General features: G+C 38.9%; 1 protein-coding gene across 1 annotated transcript in view; it reads left to right on the top strand.

Moving 5' to 3' along the window:
• Positions 1-6,684, top strand: part of LOC149802211 (uncharacterized) — a 78,785-nt gene extending 72,101 nt beyond the window's left edge. Inside the window, exon 17 of the mRNA XM_089954409.1 lies at positions 5,729-6,684. Within this exon, the coding sequence (XP_089810535.1) occupies positions 5,729-5,857 (129 nt within the window). The 3' untranslated portion in view covers positions 5,858-6,684. The remainder of the gene's footprint in view (positions 1-5,728) is intronic.
• The last annotated feature ends 19,212 nt before the right edge of the window (positions 6,685-25,896 follow it).

Here is a 25,896-nt window from a genome sequence, read left to right as displayed (position 1 = left end):
GTGTATCAACAACAGCTGCTTTACTGCTCGCCCATCGCCAAGAGCCTTGAAGGTAATTGGTTGGAGGTGAGTAATATCATGACTTGTGCATGAACTGGATTTGTGAGGGAGCGTTGCGCAAAGTCACAATCACTCTCCCACCCAGGTTATCTGAATCTAGTGGCACGACAATGTCGAGACGGCTGGAGACAAGTCTGGATGCAGTGTGCCTTGCACCATCCACACAGCTCTTGCCATTTATCTTCACAGCCGAGGGATGAAGGTATCTGTTCGGCCGCCTGATCTACCAGAAAGGACTTTACAGAGGGAGCCAAGTACAGATATCCTGGGTCAACACTCGCATATTGTTCTGTCTACTGTTACTTACAGTAGCAAGCCTAGGCTCAACTGACCTTTCGAAATTACACTTGAATTGAATGGATTGGTTATTGATAAAAACGGCAGGTTATTGCTTTAACCTCGAAATGACGAATTCCGTAAGATCTTTTGAAAACTTTGTATGAAACGTGTTTAAGATGTATTCAACAGTTTGCATCTATTTGACAGAGTTAACAATCTCGAGCGCAACATATTATAATATGATTTGCAGATATGTAGATAATCCACCTAAATATTTGTCCGTCATATCTCGCATCATTCCTGAGTACAGACAGGGCTTCCTCTCTCTCTCTCTTTTGAAACCGGCTTATTATGGTGTGGTTATTACTGGACATTTCCAAGACAAAGCGTAATAGACAAATTATATGCAAAGATGTGAAAAGAAAATGTTATCGTTTATATGACAGGACGTTTCAGTGTATACAAAATTAGGCGCGTAGTTAGTTTTAACATCCATTTTCACTTATAGACAGGTTTCGTTCTAAACCAGGGTGTGTATATTTTTATATATTTCCTTTTTCCAGTCTGCTGTCAAACCATCTTCAGAAAAGAAAATTTGTTTACTTACGATTCATTGTCACTACTCACACTCCATATTACTTTTCATACAACCAATCCAGCGTCACTGCTCATACGGGTCTTTACACGCTATATTATTTTGTTCGCTTCCCATCCAACGTCACGGCTCATATGAGTCATTATTATATGCTCATTTGTTCTCAGTTAACTCTACATTGTCAGAATCGTTCAGCATTTTACGATATTGCACACCTTCATATTGGATTCACGTGCATAAAGAAACTACTTTCTATTGTAAACAAACAATAGACGCAAACGCCAGCACTTTTGATTTGTAAACAAATCATGTACACTCGCGTAGTAGGCGCTTACTGTTTCGGTGGATTAAATTTGTTTCTGAATGAAGTAAAGCAGATGTTTCGTGGACTGCCACATATCAGCTGCTTTGGCATTTTCCGCGTTAACCTTTTTGATACAATGTTTCGGATTTATGCTTGCTATGCAGTAGACACAAAAAAAAGAGTCCTTACAAATAACACACAAGTGACAAGGCATAAACTTTCTTCTTTAGCTAGTAATACGAATGGCAAAAAATATACTTATTGTTTTACATCCTGTAATAAGAATGGCTAAAAATATACTTAGTTAAATATCCTGAATTTCCTCAAAATGTACTTTCTAAGTTCTGCAAATCCGAATTACATGAGCCATAACATAAGTTCTCAATCTTGATTACACATTCCGAAATTGTACCGTAATTTCGAATATAAGTACAATGACATCCTCCTTACTGCACTCAAAATGAAAAGAACATTAAATTGAATAGCGTCTCATTGATAATTGCAAATGAAAGACTTCATATTTTCCCCACATTATGATTTCAAACATTCAATAACAGAAACAGAAACACGTTTGCAGATGTCAACACGCTTCTCTCTCGCTTCATCAACCCGATGTATTTCATGTGGAATTGTCACACATAAATCCAGTCCATAATCACGAAATGTCGTAGAATCGAAACAAATACAAAAATCTATTCATTCCAGATCAAATGGAAAACTTGTAGCCATGCGCATTCATTCACAATATGACTCCAAATTTCAATTTTAAGTAGACAAAAGCGCCATTTTCTTTCAAAACTTATGTCTAACGCGCGACTAAGTTCAAATTTATCTGGGCGGAGTTATGTGCGCATTAATAATGTTTTTATTTGTGTATTTAGTTAGGAATACGGCATATATTCATTTACTTTGTTTCTTGTAGTGTATTTTGTTTATATAATTAAGCCTTAGGTAGAATAAGAAAATGAGCATATATTAAAAAGGTTACTGCATTTGTATGGGAAAATATGAACTCGTTTTGTCGGATGGATATACTGCACTCCCAAGGTCGTGCAGTATTAAATCCGAAAAACTCGTTCATATTTTCCCATACAAATGCAGTAACCCATAATTACACTCCGTATCACTATTCATACTACCCATCCAGCGTCACTGCTCATTCGGGTCTTTAATTGCCATATTACTTTGTTTGCTTCCCGTCTAACGTCACAGATCATAAGGGTTATTACAACCCATTTATTTTGTTTACTTCACATCCAGCATCACAGGTCGTAGGGTAATTACACTCCATATTACTTTGTGTGCTACTGTCAAGGCCGAATTAAAGGCAGAACGAATATAGGAATTGCCACAGTATCCCTGCGTAGTGGGGGCACAACGTGGTGAAATGGTGGGAAGGAAAGAGGCGTTTTCTAACATTTTAGCAGTGGTTCCTACCGTCTTAATCCGATACTGACTATTCGTAAGTAACCTTACCACAAATTCCAATGGTATTTCTAGCACAAAGGAAATTTCATACAATGTGTGCATTTTCAGAAAACTAAGTCGTCTTGCTGTTTTCAAAACCATGTTTTTTTAAATGACAAAAACCTTTCTAAATTTCGTTATTTCTGAGAAAATTAGTCCCAGAAACAAAGATCTGCAACTTATACGGTATATCGTTCTAGTATATTTTTTATTAAATTTCCTTCTGTCAGTCCTGTGGCAGGCAAGACAAAAGTTTTACCTCAGTACTGAAGCAGCAAGGTATAAGAAAACATACAAGATATTTCTCTGTCAAGTCAATTCAAGTAAAATGCATCTACAGTCAGATTATATGACAGTAGCTTGGAGCCTACATACATTATTAAAAAAAAACATAAAACATGCAGAAAATTAAAATGCAAGCCACGCATACAAACATTAAAACGAATATCACATGCTAGGACGTACGCAACATTTATAATTGACAAATTACATAAATAATAAAATGTAGCGCACATAACGGTAAAACCTGACAAAATATCTTACACATATAATAATGATAGGTATGAGATGATGTTGTTTATTATGAACACGATCATGTAAATGGTTTGGTTTTTTATGTGACATTAAAAATCTCTTGTGCATTTACCCTTTGATTTTTCCAGAAATTGTGTGTAATTTTGTACGAACGTGTTCAGTCATTGTAAATGAACGTAACAGCTCTCCCCTGGATGTTTTCGTTTCCAATATATTAATGTCACCAAGGATATCATTCTAAAGGACAATAGTTAAAGTCTGACATTTTTTCATAAGTATTAGGTTGTTAGCTTTCTTAATATATTTAGTTACTTGCCTATTAGTTATAGTACCCCGAGTTGTTTTGATGCCTTTGTACATATATCAGATATGTAAAGAATAAATCCGAGCTATATAAAAGCCACTATAATCTCTAAGAGTTTAACGTATGTTGTACATTTGATGGCAATGCCTTTAAGGTCAAAAGAGAGATTTTGCTAGGGTGTCGTCTTGGAGGCAATAAAGAATGCTTGAAACTTTTCTGATTTTCTCTTGATTTAGTTATTCGTAAAGCATTTAGTAAAATATGTACTATCCTTTATAGCACTGGATCGCATTTTTAAATATGTTCATCAGCAAAGACAGCTATAGTTGCATAAAATAGAAAGTAACATTTGCAAATATATTAAATAAAAATAGCCCAACTATCTATCCTTGCTGAATCCCTTTGTATGTATCTTAAAATTATGCTGACGGTTGTACGATATTTTAAAATATGCTTCCTACATGTTTATTAGCTTTCTATAGAACTTAAAGCTTCGTTTTGGAACTCACACTTTTCTAGCTTCAAGTAGCAGCAAATGTTGCGAACACACTGTCACAAGGTTTTAAAAAAACCATTACATTTGCAGTTTCGTGCGTCTAGTTGGAGCGAGAGAGGTGGAATTTTTTCCCAGGCACGATACTTATTTTCATTACTTCGAAATATTTTTTGCAACTTATGCCAAGTATAGGATTTAATTTTTTCTACAGATTAGACCAAAAATTATTATTTAAAGCGATTTTGAGCATGAAATCTGACCTAAAACATATTAGCCCCTCCACCAATCCGGATAATTAAAAGATATATCCCTAAAAACATTTTGGTTGACAATATTATTGTTGTCTAATTATCGAATCATGTAAAATCACAATATGTTTCTAGCGGGAGAAACTATAATACCCCCCCCCCCCGTTCCTTGAAAATGTTTTAAAGCTTCCTTAGATCTTATTGATGTTGGCCAAGTTATTTTGCAGATATGCAAGAAAGTCATAGGCTAATAAGTTTGGACAGAAATATAAAAGTATGCATGGTTCGACATAAACTATGTAGAGATATGCCATAAATTATTACTTCTTATGCGTTATCAGGGTTATCATGGAAATATATAAAAATATTATAATGGGTTGAGGACATGGGAACTCCATCATCACTTTTCGTAATCAGCAAACACGTGACTACAGAATGATAAAGGTTTTGTTTTAACATTGGTAGGGATATTCTGAAACATCGTTATCAGCAGACACAGGACTACAACGTGTTACGGGCCATAATTTATTATATACTAGGTAGGGATTTTCGGAAACAGTGTTATCAAGAGACATAAGACTACAATATGTTACAGCCTATATTATATTCTATGTGGGGCTATTCGGAAACAATAATTATGTAAGATAAAATGAGTCAGCTGGACATCCCCACCCCCACAATCCGCTAACATAATGGATATCTAAAATTTATTGATGTTCGTTTACTGACCGTCTTCAGATGGTGAGTACTAACCCTCGGACAAGCCACTTAGATTAGCAAATTAGATCTGACAGGTAAATACAAATTTAGTGTTTGCATACATGCATGTTGATAGTGTTTGGTTACATAACCATGATGCTGGCACAGATAGTTTTAAAAGCATTGGAAAATCCTAATGAAAAGTGGTGCTTCTTCTTGTCAGAAATGTGTGATGATCATGAAAAATGTCACTTTCTTCACGAAAATGTGCCTTCACACCGTGACGTACAAAAAGTTACCGCTGTAAACAAAATAACATTTTCACAAAGATTTTTATTGTTTTCGTGAAACGTCACTTCACGAAACGTCACTTTTTTTTACCCTTTTGTGACAAATCTAACTTTGGACAAAAGTGCAAACGATTAAGGGAAAATACCACCGTTTAAGTAGATACAAATCTTTCACAGAAAGATTTATTTTTTCCTGGAAAAGATATAAATATGATTTATTTCACGCATGAATAAGCAGTCTTCATGAAAATGTTACTTTTTCGTGAATTAAAAAGACTGATCTGAGGGAATTTCCTATGAAAAATCCTTATGCCCTTTCGAGGTGCAAAAGTGGTGTGTTTTTCGTCCAGGTTATGCAAGTAGAAGTTGAAATGTATTTTGAAAGTTACCCATCGATTGAACCCATATTCTATTTGTAATAGTAACGGATCGTCATTCTGTTTCATATTTAGCTGTGCCCATATCCAAGTGATGAGGAGATGCAGAGGGGACTTCAAATCAGCGTTGACTGGAAGCTTTTCCGGAAATTAACTCTGTCCTCGACCCTTCAGAGAGTGGAGGAGAGAAAACGCATGCGCTAAAATGGTTGGAAAGTTCAAGAGGCGTATTAAGCCCTTTGCCTGAAAGCTAATCAAGAACAAGACCGTACCTGATTTCTGCAACAATATTCATGTTCGTACTCAAGTTCAAAATCGAGTTATCCGATTGGATAAAAATTTAATACATCTCCAAATTGACCGATAGATATTACTGGATAAAGTCTGAGTACAGTTCACAAGTGAGGAATCGAATTTCAGTAGTTAAAACTAACATTTCTACAACTTACTGAAGTTAAGCAAACACTGACGTGTTTATTTGTCTCTGTCTCGTTTAGCAGACCATACAATAATTTATATTTGAGAAAAAAACTATTCATAACAATTTCAATTATGCAAAATGTATACGAATGGAGGGAAGAATATATTTGTGATATCTATTCGCTAACTATGCTATCTAATAGTTTCAGTCTCTTTGCAATTCTGGGCCCAAATAGACCAAAACGATACAGAAAGTCCCCCATAAAATGTTTAATGATTAATAAACGATACAGAAAGTCCCCTATAAAATGTTTAATGATTAATAAACGATACAGAAAGTCCCCTATAAAATGTTTAATGATTAATAAAAGAAACTGTATTCTGATTACTAATTTGTTATCCTTTGTATCAGTTGTAAAATGGAATTTATCATTTTGTTTGATTTGTAAAATGGTATTTGGTATACCTTGGTTTCACTTGGAATTTATCATTTGATTTCATTTGTACAACGGAATTTGTCATCCCTTGGTAACGTTTGTAATGACATGTAAAATGGAATTTGTTATCCTTTGGTATCACTTGCAAAATAAAATTTATTTCTATATTCTTGACATAGTCTGAGCTAAAATTGAGTCTCATATACTCGGCATCGATTTAGAAAATTGTATTTTACTCAACGGATGAAGGGATTTCAACTAAACACACATCAAGTTATTACAAATCTGACACGTTCCCCGCGTTAACTCTTTGTTAAGATTTGTAACATATTTAAGGAATTCACCAACTTGGAAATAAAACTCGTCCGATAATTTTTGCAAACGACATTGTTTCATTCGCCATCCTTCTTGATCTCGGTACTGAGTAACAAAAACGAAAACAGATTCGAAAGAATATCGACAATAATGACGATGACACACAAGAACCGGTACCGTCATCCTTATTAACAGCAGCGACGACGAGAGAAATATCAACAATCAGAACAGTAAGTAAAAACAAATAAGGTCATCTAAAATTGGGTGAAAACGTCAATATCATCAACACAAAGGAATACTAATCATATGCAGTATGTTTATAACGTGTACCGGCAATATACTGTGTCAAAAGCTTCAGAAACGTAGGCTTTTTGATGGATTACTGTTATTTGGACGAAGACAAAACCCTATGATATCTAAAGTTTACAACAGCAAGAAAGACAGATTGGAGGTCATTGGAATACCAGTATCTTACAACTATTTTATCATCGCCATCTCACTTGGGGAACTGTTCTGTTTTAGTGTTATTTGATGGAGTATGGTTCCCAAACCAAAGATGAGGACTCAATATTTTATTTTGGTGAGGTATACTGAGCGTGCCGAAAGTTAAGACCTTATATTCGTGTTTGATAGTGTATAATGCACGAACCGAAGACAAGGACCCAATAGGGTATTTGTAGTAGGATGTAGGCCCGGGCCAAAAACAAGAATGATGTAGCATTGTTTGCGAGGATATGTTGCCTGGGACGAAGACGATGTCCTTGTATATAGGTGTATAGTTCTCGAGCCGAAGACGACCTCACTATGATCCACTAGACAACACTGTAGAAGGACAGTTCCCAAATGTGGATTACAGTAATATATTTAATACATCACATGTCTACTACCCTCATCCCACCCCCAACAATCTTATGAAGTTAGACAATTGTAACTTTAGAACGTAACATATGACGTGCAAGTCTTAGTCTGATCTTAGGTTGAAATTTATTCACTCGAGCATTAGCACGCTTCTTGTGAGATAACGTTAGCATAACAGGTAATAACATAATCACGTCTTAACACATTTATTGTGGCTATAATTTTAACTAACATGTAATGACATATTCACGTAATAACACGTTCCTTGTGACGATAACATTAATCTAACATGTAACACAATATTCACTCAAGCATTAACCCAGCCTGTAATAACATGATCAGGTTCCATTTATGATTCTGTTTTTACTCGTCGTTATTACATGCTGCTCAAGTACAACAGGCAAATAAAACGTGAACATGAAATGGTATGTACACAATTAGATATTGAACATAAATTAAAGTTCAAATTGGACACACAACAATCTATGAAACTTTGCACTCTCTTTCTTTGACAGAGATTAACTTCATAAACACGGAAAATGTACATGAGGTTAGGAAATTAGCCATGCTTGTGGAATCCTTTTAGTTCTGCCTTTTGAAGACCTAGCATATCTACCATATGTTCGGCATTGCCATATTCCGGAGGTAAAATGTGTGTATCATCAAAGCATCAGAGGATATCCGAATGGTCCGCTTGCGTCACAATGACGATTTATGTTAAATTCACTGCTACTGGCATACATTTAACCAAAGTGCATATCGAGTTCAATCCGTTTGTAGCAATAATTTAGCAAGAAAATTTATCTCAGTATCCTGGAAATTGTTATGTCATAGACTGTCAACAAGCACATTCGTGTTGCTTATCTTCCCACTGCAACTTGAGCCTAGATAATTATGTTGATTGAACCTAAATAACTATGTTTGCTTGGATAAAGCACACATGTTAAATTCATTAAAATTACTTACTTCTAGTCCTTTTTTAAAACAGCAACAATACTCTTAAGACAATTACTTAAGTAGCTAGGCTTTTTACTGCAATCAGCATTGGACTGATTTTCAGTTTAGTTGTACATAGCGTTATAGCACACCTTCTTTGTGGTTTTCGTGTCCTTGGAGCCCACCTGTAATAAATACACTGCAGCCAAAAATATTGTTCAAGTGAAATATTACTATAAAATAAATTAAATTAACTGGACTAACATTCTAGCCCTGTGTGATTTAATCCAACCGAGCTGTTCCTCCCACCCCTCCCATTTTTAATATTCTTTGGCCAAAGAGGGTTTAAGTTTGGGCGACGACTTCTGACCTCATTAAATGGAAAAACTACCACGCACAAATTGCTAGTAATGAGAAACCTCGAGTTCTCTGGCTGTGGATTTCACCACAACCAGAATACTTACAGCCCAAATTCTCCGTATCGTCACAATATGTACGAATTTTGTCAGGAAGCTGTCCACGTTACGGAGAAATCTTCAGTCCCGAGGTAGGTTAAATGAAAATGTATTATTTCTTGCTATCCGTTTTCTTACAATAGCACTGCTTTATATACTGGATGTTTCAGAATTTATTCTAAACTTGTGCACATAATGACCGACTATCAGAGTGGCTAGTCTGCTTTAAGTTAGCCATTTATCTAACCGACGAGACAGGTTGGATTCAGTTATGTAATGTCCATTGAACGATGAGTAATGTTCTAGTTCTTATATTCTCTTTACCCTCATTTGCGCTTCAGAGACCCCCAAATTTTTAATTTGACCCCCCAGTTTTGATACCAAAGTTTGTTTTTACTCAGTTTGACCCCCCAGTTTTGACACCAAGGAGAGTTTTGACTCTCAATCTTGCACCCTAGGGGATACACTGATTCTTGTTGGACACAGATTCATGTACGAACATTGTTATAATAATAATAATAATAATAATAATAATAATAATAATAATAATTGTAGTAGTTCTGATTAAATAATTTTATATGTAACGAAGCCAAGTCATACGCTTGCTTGCTTAATCTATATCATTATATTCGTACTTAACCGTGTCGCATGTACTACACGGCTCAGTCATTGTATTCGTTTTGCAGTCGTAGAAATTCGTGATGTTTCGTTTAACCCAGATAATATGGTCGATGGTGCCGTTGGATCAGAGAACGGTATCTTTTTTTTACTCGCACTGAGGGGCCAAAGGTTCGAGACCATAGAGTCTGCGAGGAAACAAGTTTCTTAAGGGACCATTCGACAGACTGAGAGGTTCGGACCATTCGCGGTTGCTCTTTAACCATTCGACGAAAGCTGTGAAACCTGAAATGTCTCTGGACGCCACGAGATACATAACATCATTTGTTCCCCTTTTTGTATCGATATAACTTAATATCCCTTTACGGAGAAAGTTTATTTCAGCATCGTTACATGGATACAATCAATTATATATGCATCGTACTTGTCGATGAACCATACATTGTTTAAATTTGTTTATAAATTGTATACATTGATGATAACTGGAGACATGGCTCTTATGTCAAATTTTATTTATTTACACATTTCCGTACATCGATTCTTGTTGATTACTTGTTGGAGTTCCATATTCTGATTAGTTCCATGTAGGAACGATATCATTTTCTTGTATCAGTTGTTGAACTTTGTGCGCATCATCCGGTTAAAACCATTGTTGGACTTAATGCGTAAGAGCAAGGTGTCAGATTCATTCAGTGTTCAGTTACATTATAAATGAACATCTCATTCACGAACTGCTTTCAGTGTCTTCACAAATACAATTTCAGCCAAGTGGGGCCCCAAAATTCCCAACAAATAACTTATGGTGGAGTGGGGATTCCCATTATTAACTTTTTGGGGAAATGAAGCATACTTTCTAACTATGCTGCTATACACATCAGAATATATCTCAATGTAAGCAACGAACATAACATATGACATAGTTTTGTACCTTCTACAAATTCAGATCAATTTTAAATACATGGGCACCTACATTGAATACATACATGATACATTCGGTAAGCAATAAGGACTTTAATCAGCTGTACGTTATTTAATGTATGCGCATGCGCATCACTGTCCTGGTTACGACCCATGCTTTCATTTCGTCATTTTTCCCTATCATTTGAGGCTAACTTACACACGGTATATTCAAGTACTGCTCTTACACCCGCCTAGTCGTTTGGTCGCGATGCATGATAAGTAAAGTGCTTAACCTTTTGTAACAGATACCCCACCACAAACAGCATACAACCATGGTATGCCGATACATTGAGCCTAAAGAAATGGAGTCGACGATAGTATTGTCTTTTGATTTTGTTTGTTTCTTCTGTCTTGGACGGTGGTGCGTGTAATACCTGCGTAAATACGACGATATCTCGCTTTGAATGACACTTGTTCTTGTACTTTAACGTTTCGTCATGGTAGCCTGACCTTCACCCAACTTTTCAGACAAAGGTCATTGTCTGACAGTTTAAAAATGAAAATCAAATTACCATCAAGCAATATCCGGTTACTTGTAGAGCTTAATACTTTGACCGGATCAAGCTGGTGGAACCGGCAACATGATCTTAGCAACTTGTTTGTGTGACAAATGAGCTGGCTGAAACGGAGAACTGGAGTTTTTGGCATCGTTCTATTCGTTTTGATTTCTGTATACAAATGTTAATCGCAATAAATTTCTATCTTGATTTTGGGATATATTTCATTTTGTTATTTCTATTCTCAGAGAAACGCTCAGTACAAGGAATCGGTTGCTCTGTAACTCGTGTGTCTGCATCAGATAAAACCTTTGTTTTCTCTTTCTCTGACATAAAATCAGTCGCATCGATGCACGTCAGTGTTGTTAGTTAGAGGCTGACCTGAACAAAAAAGTTTAAATGCAGTAATTATTTTGTCTCAGTTTTGTATAATCAGGATCTTTCATTCATCAATAGGTTTCATAACTTATTGTTTTTTGATGTCAACCATATTGCTGAGAATGTTTATGAAATATCATCTATGTTATGTACCGATGTTCAACAAGATTACCACAAACTGAATGCGCCAAACATCTTCCATAAATGAAATAATAAACGGATACAATTTTCAGCAAAAGAACATCAGCCTTGACCTTTTCTCCTTACCCAGATGCAGTCTGCTAAGTTCAGCTAGTTCGTTCTGAAAATGATGATGATGAATGACATGGGACATAATCCATGTTGCATAGCCTTTTTTGAACTGATATGGCAGTTAAGGAACGAACGAGATAATTAAATTCAGCAAAAAATCAGAACAGTTTAAGAGTTCTCGAAATGATGAACTATATTGCTTTGTACGTTCTGGATGAGACACAATTCACTGACAAACGATTTACACTGTCCGTACTCTTGCCATTGGCCCGCCATTTTAGACTTTGTACCTGTGAAGATGAGATAGTAATGTGGAATAAAAACATACAAAGTTTGTAGTATAAAATCATTTAACAAATGACTTCGTTGGCATGAGTTGTCTTTTGTGCAACATCCTCCTTAATTTAGGGCTGTGAGAGACTGCGGTCTGTATGGAATTATTATGGTTTAATAACAGGTCACAATCTCACCATCCGTTGTCACGGGCATTTGGATCATTTCGGACTTTTCGGTATTAGCTGAGGTAGTCGAAACAATTGGTCGAAGACTTCGAATAAAGCAGGCCAGTTTGAATAAATAGCTGCCGCTTTAGTGTAGTTTGGTGCGCCACTTCATTTTTACAGAGTATTAAATGCTTTAAAGACGGCGTCGTCTGGCTCATAGAACGGTTTTGCTGGCAATTCGACTTTTAATCAATTTTTGGCAAAAACGATTATACGCACAAAAGGCAGAGATGATAGCTATTTATCCCTGCTTCCTTTATTGTCTGAGTGGAACTGATGTCTTCAAACAATTTGCACGATTAATGCAACTCTGTGCCACATGAAGCCACACCAGAAGAACCGAATTATTCCGCTTGTTAATGACGTTGGATGTCGATATGTTGGTCAGTTAAATTAAATATAATGCGAAACAGCTGCTGCTATGTTTTCCATGACAACGAAAGGCATAAGCACCTTTCCCATCTGACCTTAAAGCAGTATCAGGTCAAGGTCAAGTGGATGAGTTCTGAGGAGTGCATTTATGTGTGCATATAGTTTGTCAACGGGTAAAAGTCATGGTGAAGTGGATAAATATACAGTGCGCGTTAGCGTGTGCATACAGCTTGTCTAAGTGACCAAGTCAGGGTCAAGTGGATTAGGATACCGTGTACATTCAAGCGTGTGTAGACTTGCCAAAGTATACAGGTCAAGGTTACGTGGACATCTCCGCTTTGTGCGTTCATGTGTGTATACAGTGTGTCCAGGTATCAAGGCCAAGTGTCTAGTGGACAAGTCTGCCGTGTACATTCACGTGTGTATAGAGTTTGTCCAAGTATTCAAGTCAAGGTCAAGTGGACCCTTATACCCGTGTATTATTGCACCTCAGCGCAAAAGTGGTTCTGCGGTGCAATCCTTTACAGGCGATATGAAAGCATCATATATATTTGTGATGGTGAAATACAGATCCGCTTACTGAATTCGAAACAGTTGTGCGAAATGTAAACAAAACAACAACAAACCCAAATCAAAAACAGTCTGATTAAGACGAAACAATTTCAAGATCACTTAAAAAGGTATCCAGACTTTAATTTGCATAGGTCAAAGGATATCAGAGCAATCGCGCTAACGAGGTTTTCAAGAATGTTTACAGCATAGGCAATCCACACCCAGTGGTAACAATATATAATTGCTTACATTGTATCAAAACTTAATCAGGTCATCTACATGCTTATTTCGCCCTGAGTCGAGATTTTTCTGCGTAATTTTATAATCATTTTTCATTTTAGAAAGCTTAAATCCCGATTGCCTTTGCAACACAAATCACATGAATAGTGTGAAAATCTGTTAGGGTTGTCTAAATGTGTATGGAATGATATCAATTTGATTTACATTTGTCAGTGTCAAGTATATATATGTGAGTGTGGTAATCGTTAAAAATTAGGTGAAAACGATGGACAGGAAAACACATTGATACTTCTGCTGTATATTCAGTGTGGGTATAACAAAATAACAGCTGTTTATATCATGGTTGTCCATATTGGCATATGATACGGTAATCCCGTCGACCTAAACCTTGAAAACCTAGCATTCGAAATAAGTACTTTTCTCTGACCCATTCAACATCGCCACCCTAGGTAGACCAGATACTGCAACTTGATACCAAATGGAGCAATGTACGCTACGGAACATTCACCATGAACAACTACGTCTGAGGGTGAATATTTTTGTTAGCTAAATAACAGAAAAATGAACATTAAAGGATACACGATACTATGTAGATTGATGTACTTTTCTCATTACACATCACCTAGACCGACAAATATACCCTCGTCTTTTGGTTAATGTTCTGCTGAAAAGATGTACTTCTACATGTGTATAAAGCTGTCCACTTCTTGATACCAGTATATCCGCTTTTACTGTAAGGAGTGGACATCTGGAGTCCAGAAAGTAAAAATAACCGAGCGGAGCAAGTATTTGTTTTGGAATAGGTGCACATCTAAGACCAAGCTGTATAGTCTATAACCCATGTGACACCCATCAATCATACACCAAAATGAAGGGAATTAAAGGTTCTTTGAACAATGGCTAAGTTGTACAAGGTTATTTTTTTTTTGTACAGTAGCCAGTATCGCCAGTAGGGACAACCGGAAAAATTCTTTTTATTTTAAAATCCGACCCAATGTAAAATACGAAACTGTAGAGCACCTCCTTAAAGCAAATTTGAAAATTTGTGCAATTTTCATATGATCATGATGATATTTTAACAAAACTGAGCATTAACGTTGATGCTATGCATGCAAATAAGCTAATTATGCTAATTTTTCTCCTGCTTACACAATATATCTTGAGGCGGTATTGAGTGTGTGTGTGTGTGTGTGTGTGTTGACTTTAATTAAGGGGAACACAGGAGTGAAGAAGCCTTAAATTCAAAACTGTTGCATTAAATGAAAGAAATCGATAGTGAGAATGTCCCTTTTCGTTCACTTGTAATAAAATTAAGAAATAAGTGATAACAAAGCAAATTCTCATTTTTCCCTATTATAGTGTTCGAACAATAAGCAAACATTTTAACCTTTGAATTTTGACCTCCCTGAACCTCAACTGTTCCATCTCTGTTTTAACTGTAAATTAATTAAAGACATCTCAGGAATAATTGTGGCAAATTTCATGTTCCTGTCGTTCAGCATAACTTTGGTAGCTATATTGAGAAAATGAAGTGTGCATTTTTAAATGGCTCCTTTTTCATCATCAGGGGTGGGGCTGGGTCTGTATGTGACCTTGTTACTAATAAATACTGTTATATAGAAGAAAAAAAAACAGGAGAATTATTCAGAAGGACTGTTTTGATGCTTTCGACTTAAATGTTTCAGCTATACATCAAAAATGAAATCATAGAATAATGATACCATGTGGTCTTCATGGTGGTGCTCTACAGATATTATGAATTTCGGTGTGTGATTTTACTTTTTGGACCTCAAGGTTATATGCTAAACAAAGAGTAGGTAAATCTTTTTACGCTCGTTTTATATATATATATATATATATATATATATATATATATATATATATATATATATATATATATATATATATATATATTCGCTCTTTATAAAAAAGAGCAGAGCTTAGAGTTTTTTTTATAGGTGCACATCTGTTTTAAATAGCCATGATAACCTTTGAGGAAACCGGGAGCTTCTTTTTCTTTTAAAATCCCTATACAAAATACGAAACTGTAGGGAGTCACCGAAATAGAAATGATTGATTGACACCAGAACTTATGTCGTTTGTACATTCACTAGGATGGATGAAGCTTGTTCTCTGCGGTCTCACAATTAACGGAAGTGTGAAGCAGTTGTTGGCGAATAATTTTTAAAAAATTTACTTGCTGCTGAACACCGTGGGACCCGCTATTTCTGACCACGCATCAGCTGATGAATTTCGAACGCGTCAATATTTATGTACCCGAAATTAATCAAACCGTTCTATAGAATAGTGTATGCAGTTTTGAAAAAAAAGAAGAGGGGGTCGTACTGAAGTTGAGAAGCGATTGCAGGATCTGTACGCCAGTAAGAAAATAAAATCAAAGTACCAGAAGTACTTGATGGGTCGGCAATCTAAAATTGCCAAAACTTGGATGCATTCTTAATCTAGACCATAGAGAATTGATCTAATCTCTTTCTCATCAATGTTGTTTAACGGGCGTGCATATATTCATCAGCTTAGTTTATTATCCTTGCTTTTGTTATGTTAATTGGCTCATATTTATCACGTACCAGAAACCGGTGAATCTTAGCGGGAAAAACTCGTCTACACGTTCTGCTTTGACATCAGTATTATTCCCAGTAACCGTAACCGGGGATTTTCCGTCAAAGATTTAAGAACCACTGGACATTTTGTTCTTTAAACTAGTCAATGAACTGTAATATTTCATAAATTTCTAAACGTTTTAAAATTTTGGACCAATGATAAGACAGCGGATAAAAACCGTTTATTGTAAAATATCATCAGCGCTTTGTCAGACTGGAATTATTGATGAATTGTTCAACGTTTTTAGATGTTGTAGCCAAGGTGACCCAATATATCCATTTGTTTTAAATATGTGCAGACGCTTGCTCATTTTTGTTACAAAATAATAAGAGCATAAAACGAAAGTAGTAAGGTGGGTCACCCTAGCCTCAATGGGAATTATCATTACAGAGACCCTTGGGTCACTCTAGCCTCAATGGAAATTTAACATGGAGAAAAATCGTGGGTCACTCTAGGCTCAAGGGGAATTTAACATGGGAAAAAGTCTTGGGTCACTCTAGCCTCAAGGGGAATTGAACATGGGATTTTTTTTAAAAAATTTTTTTAAATTTAAATTTAAATTTAAAAAAGGGGTAGGCAATTGAAAAGTCATTCTCTTTTCGAGAAATATGGCCGGCCCTGAAAAGGGCCTTTGGGTTTATGTTAATGTATCCATTAACATAAAGGGCACTGCATTGGTCTTCTTCTTGTCCTTAGGCTGCGTCTCACTGTAGGACCGTAAATCAGGACTCTTTTGAGGCATCCTTGTCTTTCTACGTAGATCCTACGTATCCACAGACTGGTGTTTGTCCTGTGGACAACGGTCCACTTGGATCGGACATACATGGGTATGTCCGTCCGGAACATCATGGAAGACACAAGCGTAGAAGATTGCACATCGGTCCACATCTTGAAGCGACGAGAACAGGTGAATCAATGCACTGAACTGCGCTTATTTATAGGTAGAGGTAGGATTGAAACGGATTGAGTTCATTCACCAATCCAAACACGCGTTACAAAATTCAGTCAGCCCGCATCCAATCCGAAGAGAGTAGTCTCTGACGTCAGTTGGTCTATATAGATTCGCTAGCGCTTGTGTGCAGTCAATCTATGCGACAGTGATTCAACATGACGGAAATTCAGAAAACGATCCATTGGGGTGCACCAACAGGGGAGACTGCCCAAGGGAACCCGGACTTACTTTCAGAAGAGGTGAATTGGGATTTTGTGGATTTTCTCTCCTCGCAAGAATTTGTTCCGGAACCTTCGTTACCTTCTTCATTACCGCAAGTGGAGAATTTTAGACAGAGACAGAAAGAAGAATTGGAGAAATTTATACAACGACAAAAGGAAGCGGAACAGGCTTTTCTCCTACAGCAACAGCAGCAAGAAGAAGAGGTAAGAAAAAAACAACAGCAACAACAGCAAGAAGAAGTAGCAGCAAAGAAACAGGAGGGTGAAAATCAAACGGTCACGGTACTGTTGGACATTTTAGCGGAGTTAAGAAGTCTGAAACAAATGTATCAGACTTCTTTATTACGACCGAAGAGAATACGACCTTCCCGAGCTAAACACGTCAACCCTGTGACTAAGCCTACCGTACCACCCTTAGTGATTTCAACCCAATCATCATCATCAACATTACGCAGTCCAGAAGTAGGCCTTGGCCGTGGCAAAGGCTTAAGGCAGTTAAAGTTGATTGCTTAAACTCACCCCTACACCAAAACAAAAAGGCCCTTTTCAGGGCCACCAACATTTCTCGAAAAGAAATACAATTTCAATTTGCCAATAACTCAAAAAAAAACAAAAAAAACCACCCATTTTACCCTTATAGTACGTGTCTGTGTATGAGTGCGTGAGTATATCTTCTTATTTTAAAATCACAACTCAAAGACACTTACCTTGTATCGTTAATTTATTCTTTTATCAATTGTTACAATGCAATTCACAATTCACAACAGAACACTTTAATTAAAAGTTCATTGACTTCTTCTGTTTCCTTGTTTAGTCTCTCTGTTTTTTGAATTTTTTCACCGTCACACTCTTTTCCTCTTCTTCCTCCTCCTCGCATTCTTCCCTTCTTCTTTTTTTCTCCTGTTTCTTTTTCTTCACCTGTCTTCTTTCTTCCTCAGAAGAATCCGTCTCTTCCTCTGAAGAATCCGTCTCTTCCTCTGAAGAATCCCTCTCTTCTTCTGAAGAATTCCTCTTTTCTTCTGATTCCTCTTGTTTCTTTTTTGGGCAATCTGGAGACCAATGTCCTTTTTCTTTACAATAATAACAGGTATCTTTACGTTTGTCTTTATTAGCCCCTGTTTTCTTTCTTTTTTGACGGTCTGGACACTCTGAAGACCAATGCCCTTTCTTCTGACAGATATAGCAAGTATCTTGACTTTTATCTCGAAAGGAAGGAGAGTAGTCCGTGGGCTGGTCTGAAGAGAATTTTCTAATGACCCCTCGCAAAGCTCTGACGAACCGTTCGATTTGGTTAGTCTCTTCCATCGTTGTGCTCGGCTTGAGAGTGAAATGAATAGTGAAAGGACAAGACACACACCCTTTTATATACGCTGGTCTGCCATGACTATAAATTAGTCTATGGTGTTTAAACTTGAGTCATTTGACGTTTTGCACTCAAGATGAAACGATCCCATTCATTCGAGAAGAAAGAAGAAGAAAGTAAGAGGCAGAAACGTGATCTATCGCCTCGAACCAGGGCTGAAATCTTGGCACAAATTCATGCCAGTGATTTTGAAGAGGACATGAGTGAACCAGAATCCGAACCCTCTAAACCAAGTTCACCACCCTTAGTCAACCCTGAAAAGTACTATTCCATTCGAGAGACGGAAAAGCGCTCCTCTAGAAAATTTAGAACCACGGCTTACACCTACACAGTGAAGTTTAAAGATTTCAAGGCCGACGTACCATTGGAGAAAGCAGAAGGGTTTATCACCGAGATGTGGGATTCTTTGCTCACCGCACTCAAGCGACAATGTCAACCCAAAGAAGACGATCGCTTGACACTATCCATAGATCACGACGGTTTGAAATCCCCTGTTTGGATCGAGTTTAGCAGACCCGCAGAACTAACCCCTTCCAAAGTCATGGACAAGATTCAACACGTACAACAATCTAATGACCAGTTTGACATCACCGATGGTAAAGCCACACTGAAAATGGCCCACGTCTCTCCTCCTCAAGGGACTGGACGCAAAAAGATGTTATTGGTGGACGACCTCCGCAACACCAAAACAAGTTTCGTCCGAATTAACAACCCTCAAGACCAGATGTGTTTAGCTCGAGCCATCGTGGTGGGACGAACCTATGCCAACAAGAACGACACGACAGAATGGAAAAGAGCCTGGAAAACTATTCGACAATCGGACCGAGCCAAACAACGAAACGAAGCAGACCTCCTGTTGCAACAAGCTGGTCTGTCCAAAGACACACCCTGTGGCATTCCTGAGATGCAGAAATTGCAAGATGCCCTAGCTCCACGCTACACCTTGAAAGTGCACCCTCAAGAAATGCGCGGACCTCTGTTGTTTCGAGGTCAAGATTTTAAGGACGGAAAATACATTCATGTTTATTATCACGATGACCATTTCGATACCATTACCACTATCACCGGATTCCTGGGATATGTTTATTATTATGAGAAATGTGATTATGGTTATAACAATCGAGAGCAACACAAGCATTGTGGATGGAAATGCCCAGGATGTTTGGCCTCTCCACCGTGTCTGAGCGAGGAACCAGTGCCTTGTTCGACTTGTCTGCGCACGTTTGTCAGCCCTACCTGTTACCAACAACATTTGAAAACACAAGGTTCACAGAAGAAATGTGCTTGTCAGCTCCTGAGATTGTGCCCTACCTGTGGACAAGGCATACGTACCAATAATGCCAAGGCACACGTATGTCGAGGAAAGAAAAAATGTCACATTTGTCACCACATCGTGGACTTGGAACACCAATGCTACGTGCAAAAATACCAACCCCCACCAGAGAAAGAGGACGGTCACAAGGTTGTTGTTGTTGTTGTTGTGGGGTTTAACGCCATTTTTCAGCACGATAGGCTATACATGGCGGCCAGTATTAATGGTGGAGGAAGGACCCGGAAAACCCCGGAAAGAACCACCGACCCACGAGAAGCTACTGGCAAGCTTTCTCACATGCCCACATTGGCTGAATCTTAGACTCGAACCGCCGCACAACGGTCACAAGAAGAAAGGCAATTTCATCTTTTTCGATTTCGAATGCATGCAAGAGACCGGCATTCACATTCCTAATTTCTGCGTGGCTCATCGAGCGTGTGAGAAGTGCATTCAAGAACCTATCTTCAGTCATTGCCCTCACTGCAGCAAAATTCCCGGAGGGCGTGAAAAAATCTTTCGAGGACCGAACACGTTAGCCGATTTTGCCCAATGGGTCTTAGATCCCATCGACAAGACGTGGAGCCAAGAGGGCATCGAACGTTACGGAGATTGTCATCGTCATGCCACAGTGATGGCTCACAATTTCTCCGGATACGATGGACAGTTTCTTTTGAGATACTATAGGGAACATGGCACCGAACGTCCTAAAGTGACTTTGAACGGAGCCAAAATCATTTTCATGCAAGTGGGACAAGTACAGTTTAAAGATTCGATGAGCTATTTGGCCATGCCTTTGAGTCGAATGCCTAAAACGTTTGGAATGACAGAAATGGCTAAAGGGTACTTTCCTCACTTTTTCAATACGGAAGACAATCAACACGCCGTTCTACCCCATTTGCCCGAGGCTCACTATTACGACCCCGACAACATGCGTACCGAACAACGAGAAGCTTTCTACGCTTGGTACCAGGCTCACGCCTCGGACCCTTTCGACTTTCAGGAAGAAATGCTAAAGTATTGTCGTTCCGACGTGGACATTTTACGGCGTTGCTGTGGAAAATTTCGAGAACTGTTCATGGAACACGGAGGGGTCGATCCTTTGAAAGAAGCTTGCCCCATTGCCAAAGCGTGTTCCTTAGTGTATCGACAACGATTCATGCCTGAAAACACCGTGGCTGTCATCAGTCCTCAAACGACCCACTATGTCAAACGTCAATACTCGGTCAAAGCCCTACGTTGGTTACATTACTTGTGCGACAAGGAAGATAAATGGATTCAGCATGCCCGCAACGGAGGGGGTGAAAAGACCATCGGAACGTATTCGGTCGACGGCTGGGACTTAGAAAACCCCAAGATCGTGTACGAGTTTAACGGTTGCTTATTTCACAGATGTCCCGTCTGTTACCCTGACCGTGGCACTAAAAATCAGTTTTTGCAACGAACCATGGAAGACTTGTACCAGGACACTTGTCAGCGGCGCCTAAAGTTGGAACAGGAAGGATACCAAGTGGTGGAAATGTGGGAACACGAGTACGATCACCGTATGAAAACCGATCCCGAGTTTAAACGCCTCGTGGAAAGTTACCAGTTCATGGACCCGCTGAACCCGAGGGATAGTTTGTACGGAGGAAGGACCAATGCCACCTGTTTGCTGTACCAAGCCGACGAAGAGAAAGGAGAAGAAATCAAATACTTGGACGTGTGTTCGCTGTATCCCTACGTGTGCAAATATTGTCGCTTTCCTGTAGGGCACCCGCAATTGTTCACGGAACACATCGACCTGAAAAACATTCGACAATACGAAGGCTTGATCAAGTGTAAAGTTTTGCCTCCCACGAACCTATACCATCCCGTCTTACCTCACCATTGTCAAGGCAAACTGATGTTTCCCTTGTGTGGTACTTGTGCCGAAACGTGCAACCAAGACCAACCTTGTCAGCACACCCAGGAAGAACGTGCCTTGACGGGAACCTGGGTCAGCGTCGAATTGTTCAAAGCTCTGGACATGGGATACGAACTGTTAGAAGTGTACGAAATTTGCCACTTTCCCAAGACACAACAGTACCACAAGGGTGACCCTACTCAGAAAGGCATTTTCGCCGACTACGTGGATGCCCTTTTGAAACTGAAGCAAGAAGCCAGCGGCTATCCTTCCTGGTGTCACACTCCCGAAGACCAAATACAATTCAAAGAGAAATACTACGAACAAGAAGGCATCTCTTTAGACCACATCGAGAAAAACGAAGGCAGGCGATCATTTGCCAAAGTGATGTTAAATTGCTTGTGGGGTAAAATGGCACAACGCCCGTGTTAACCCAAGACGGAATATTTGACAGAACCTTCCCGCTACTTCCAGATGATTCACGACAAAACCAAATACATGAAACACGTGGACGTCGTTCGAGAGGATTTGATCTTGGTCAATTACGAAGAAGATCTGGACTTTGTACAAGACGACCCTTTTGGAAATGTCATCATTGCGGCTTACGTGACAGCCCATGCTCGCTTAAAATTGTACGAAGCTTTAGAACTGTTAGGGGAACGCGTCTTGTACTTTGACACGGACAGTAGCATTTACATCCATCACCCGATTCAACATCACCCTGACATCGAAGGAGACCGTTTAGGAGCCTGGACAGACGAGCATCCCGAGGACAAGATTCTAAGTTTCGTCAGTGGTGGTCCCAAAAATTACGGCTACGAATACCGTGACAAACAAGGAGAAGTGCACACGACGTGCAAAGTGAAAGGACTGACTCTGAATCATCGTACCAGTCGAGTGGTCAACTTTGGGGTATTGAAAGAAGCCTTGCAATCGGGAGAGGATGGAAACTTTAAAGTGACCACCTATCAACCGAACAAGATTGTACGTTTACCCACTCACCACATCGTCAGTCGACCCTTGGAAAAAGTCTATCAAATCGTGTACCAGAAGCGAGTGAGACTTCCCAATCACTTTACGTTGCCGTACGGTCACGTCGGTATTGGTCTGTATATAAAAAGGAACCCTAGGCAAGATCGATAGTTCATTGTGACTACCAAGACCGAGCGAACAAGATGAATACTTTCAGAGAAACACAGAACAAGTTGTTTAGAAAGGCACAATTCAAGTGTGAGGCTTCGGAAGTGGAATGCGATTGTGAGCCTTGCGATGGGTACGATGCTGTACGCTGTGACCTTAGCGATGCCGTAAAGCATCATGGGAACTTTAGTGTCATTACCCCTATCATGGAAAGCGATGCTGTGCGTGTCAAACCTGAGGGATGCGAAAGTGATGCCGCTCGTCCTCTTGGACATTTTACTGGGCTTCGTTTTAAAGGGGAATGTTCACCTTCACGTCTACCCCCCCTACGGATGTCATCCAGCCCTGAGCAAACTCCTGCCCATGTCACTCAACCCTCATCGAAACGAACCTGTGAAAGACGAATATTCGTTTCCTGTGCGTTTGTCGGAATACTGCGACTTTGAAAATCGTCTTCAATCGTTCAAAGGAAAATGGCCTAAGTATCTGGGAGGACCGACCCCCGAAGAATTAGCCAGAGCCGGATTTTTCTACTTGGGCGAAGGAGATAAAGTCAAGTGCTTCAGTTGCGGTGTGTCACTTCACCACTGGGAACCGCAAGATTCGGCCTACGTAGAACATGCTCGATGGTCACCGAATTGTCATTACTTACCCTAAGTGGGACCGAGACATTGAAGTAACTTACCATAATCTGTTCATGGATACTTTACAAGAGAACATTCGTGCTTTGCCTGTGGAGTTGAGAGAACACATTTACCGAGAGCTGGTCAAAATACAAGTGAAACGTAAAGAACAATTGCATCCGTTACGTCACCGGTGTTTGAACCACTGGTACCTGAAGGCTATACAAGGATTGATTCAATTGAAAGTGTTCCATCGGACAGACATTGATCAACGATCCTCTAGTTTTAAAAAGGATTGGTTTGTTATGGACGATTCTACCTACATCATTGTAAACGTACTGCATTGAATTCCAGAGAAGAGTTAACGAATTACCAACATCTTGAACACAATGTCAACTTAGTGAAAGAGGAAACTTCTGAACGAATTGTAATGTGCAAATTAGTGACTCAACGATTTAAATTCGACACTGAAGTAAAACCATGTTTGTGCAAAGAGTACATTTCTTGTGTCAGACCAAAGAGGATTTAGTATGACCTATTCGTGGATACTTTGTTAGAGAACATTCGTGCTTTGCCTGTGGAGTTGAGAGAACGCATTTACCGAGAACTGATCAAAATACAAGTGAAACGCAAACTCAAAGTGATTCGTCCGTTTTTAAATTATGCTCTGTTCCAAAGTACAAGAAGGCTGATTATGAGTGGATATTACATTAGGCACAAAGTTAAACGAGGCTATTGGTCACCACCCAACGATTCCAAAAACAGTGTATATACTTATGGATACTTTACAAGAGAACATTTTGGGCTTGCCTGAGGAGTTGAGAGAAAGGATTTACCGAGAGCTGGTCAAAATACAAGTGAAACGTAAAGAACAATTGCATCCGTTACGTCACCAGATCTTTAACCACTGGTACCTGAATGGTATAAGAGGACTGATTCGTCAGAAATTTTTTCAGTGGTCAGACCTTGTTGAACACTTTCAGTTTGGGGATGATGATGGACTAGACGTTCGTAATTTTGGTTACTTCGAGATTCACTTACTGCAACGTATTGAGGAAGACGAGTTAAAGGATTACCAACATTTGTTACATCGAATCTGCTTAGAAAAAGACGAAACATCTAGACAAACTCTGACCTTTCAGTTACAGTATGTAACATTTAAATTCCCTACTGGAGAACGAACATGTTTGGTTAGAAATTACCTTTATTGCTTCCGAAACAAAGACACTATAAAATCAAGTTGCCATGCCACGGATTATGTCACATATTATTGAACAGATTCCGTGGAAGGAACTCAATGACCATATTCAAACCGTGGATCATTACCATCGATTATTACAAGAACTCTATCCATTCAATTTGGGACGACAAGTGGTGTGCGTCTTAGTGACTCGTTTTCTGGGATTTCGTTTACCAGCCGATTCTTTGTGGACTCTTTACGATCAGTACTTACCACCTCAATGGCCTTAAATGGTCACGAAAAACTCCTTTTGCTCAAAGCCTTGCGTTTTCATCTGGATACTTCTCGACCTCAACACGAAAAAAAGATTCGTCAACTTTTACCTACCCAAGACGTGTATGACGATGTGTGTGTAGCTTGTGACTTACATCCCCATTGGACAGATATCCGTGCCTGGAAAGAATGGGGTTTTGAGGCTTGGACCCAAGAAGTGGCCCAGTATGCACGAGAGTTGTTCAAGGAAAAAAGTTACTTTTCAACCCGTGTTAGTGACGGTGCCAGAAGAACCCGTCACCCAGGACGGGACTGTCCTGGACAGGCCTGAAAGACCCTTTCGGGAGGACACTTGTATGACCTTACCCCCTACTATAGAACTGGTTAGAACTTTACCCAAAACATGTGGTTGTTGTACAGACACTTGTTTTTATTCCACGTTAATGGTTATCATGTGCCTTTTATCCTTGTACTTAAGCCTTTGGCTTTTATGTATTTTTGTCTTTCGTATTCATGTTTGAAAAAAAACATTCAATAAACGTGTTCTGAAAAAAGTATATAAACTCTTGTCTTGTTTGTTTTCGTGTCACAAGTGACATTTCTCACACAATGGCTACCTCTGCTGTCTCTGCTCCCTCTTCCTCTACTGTCAAAGTCATCGACGAACACTTAGATCGTGCCAGTTGGGAGGCTTTTTATCTTCGCCATCCCTTTAACATGCTCATTGCTGGACCTAGCGGTTCAGGCAAAACCGAATTCGTCAAACGTTTGATCGAACATAAACATCATTTGATCGATCGACCACCTCAACGGATCGTGTGGTGTTACAAAGAGTGGCAATCGGCGTACAACCTCTTGCGAGAAAGTCAAGGCGATTCCATC

The sequence above is a fragment of the Sinohyriopsis cumingii genome, chromosome 4, assembly GCF_028554795.1.
Source record: "Sinohyriopsis cumingii isolate HCF-2022 chromosome 4, ASM2855479v2, whole genome shotgun sequence".
NCBI classification, from domain to species: domain Eukaryota; kingdom Metazoa; phylum Mollusca; class Bivalvia; order Unionida; family Unionidae; genus Sinohyriopsis; species Sinohyriopsis cumingii.
The sequence above is the reverse complement of the archived record's forward strand: the minus strand, read 5'-3'. Positions and strand labels throughout refer to the sequence as shown.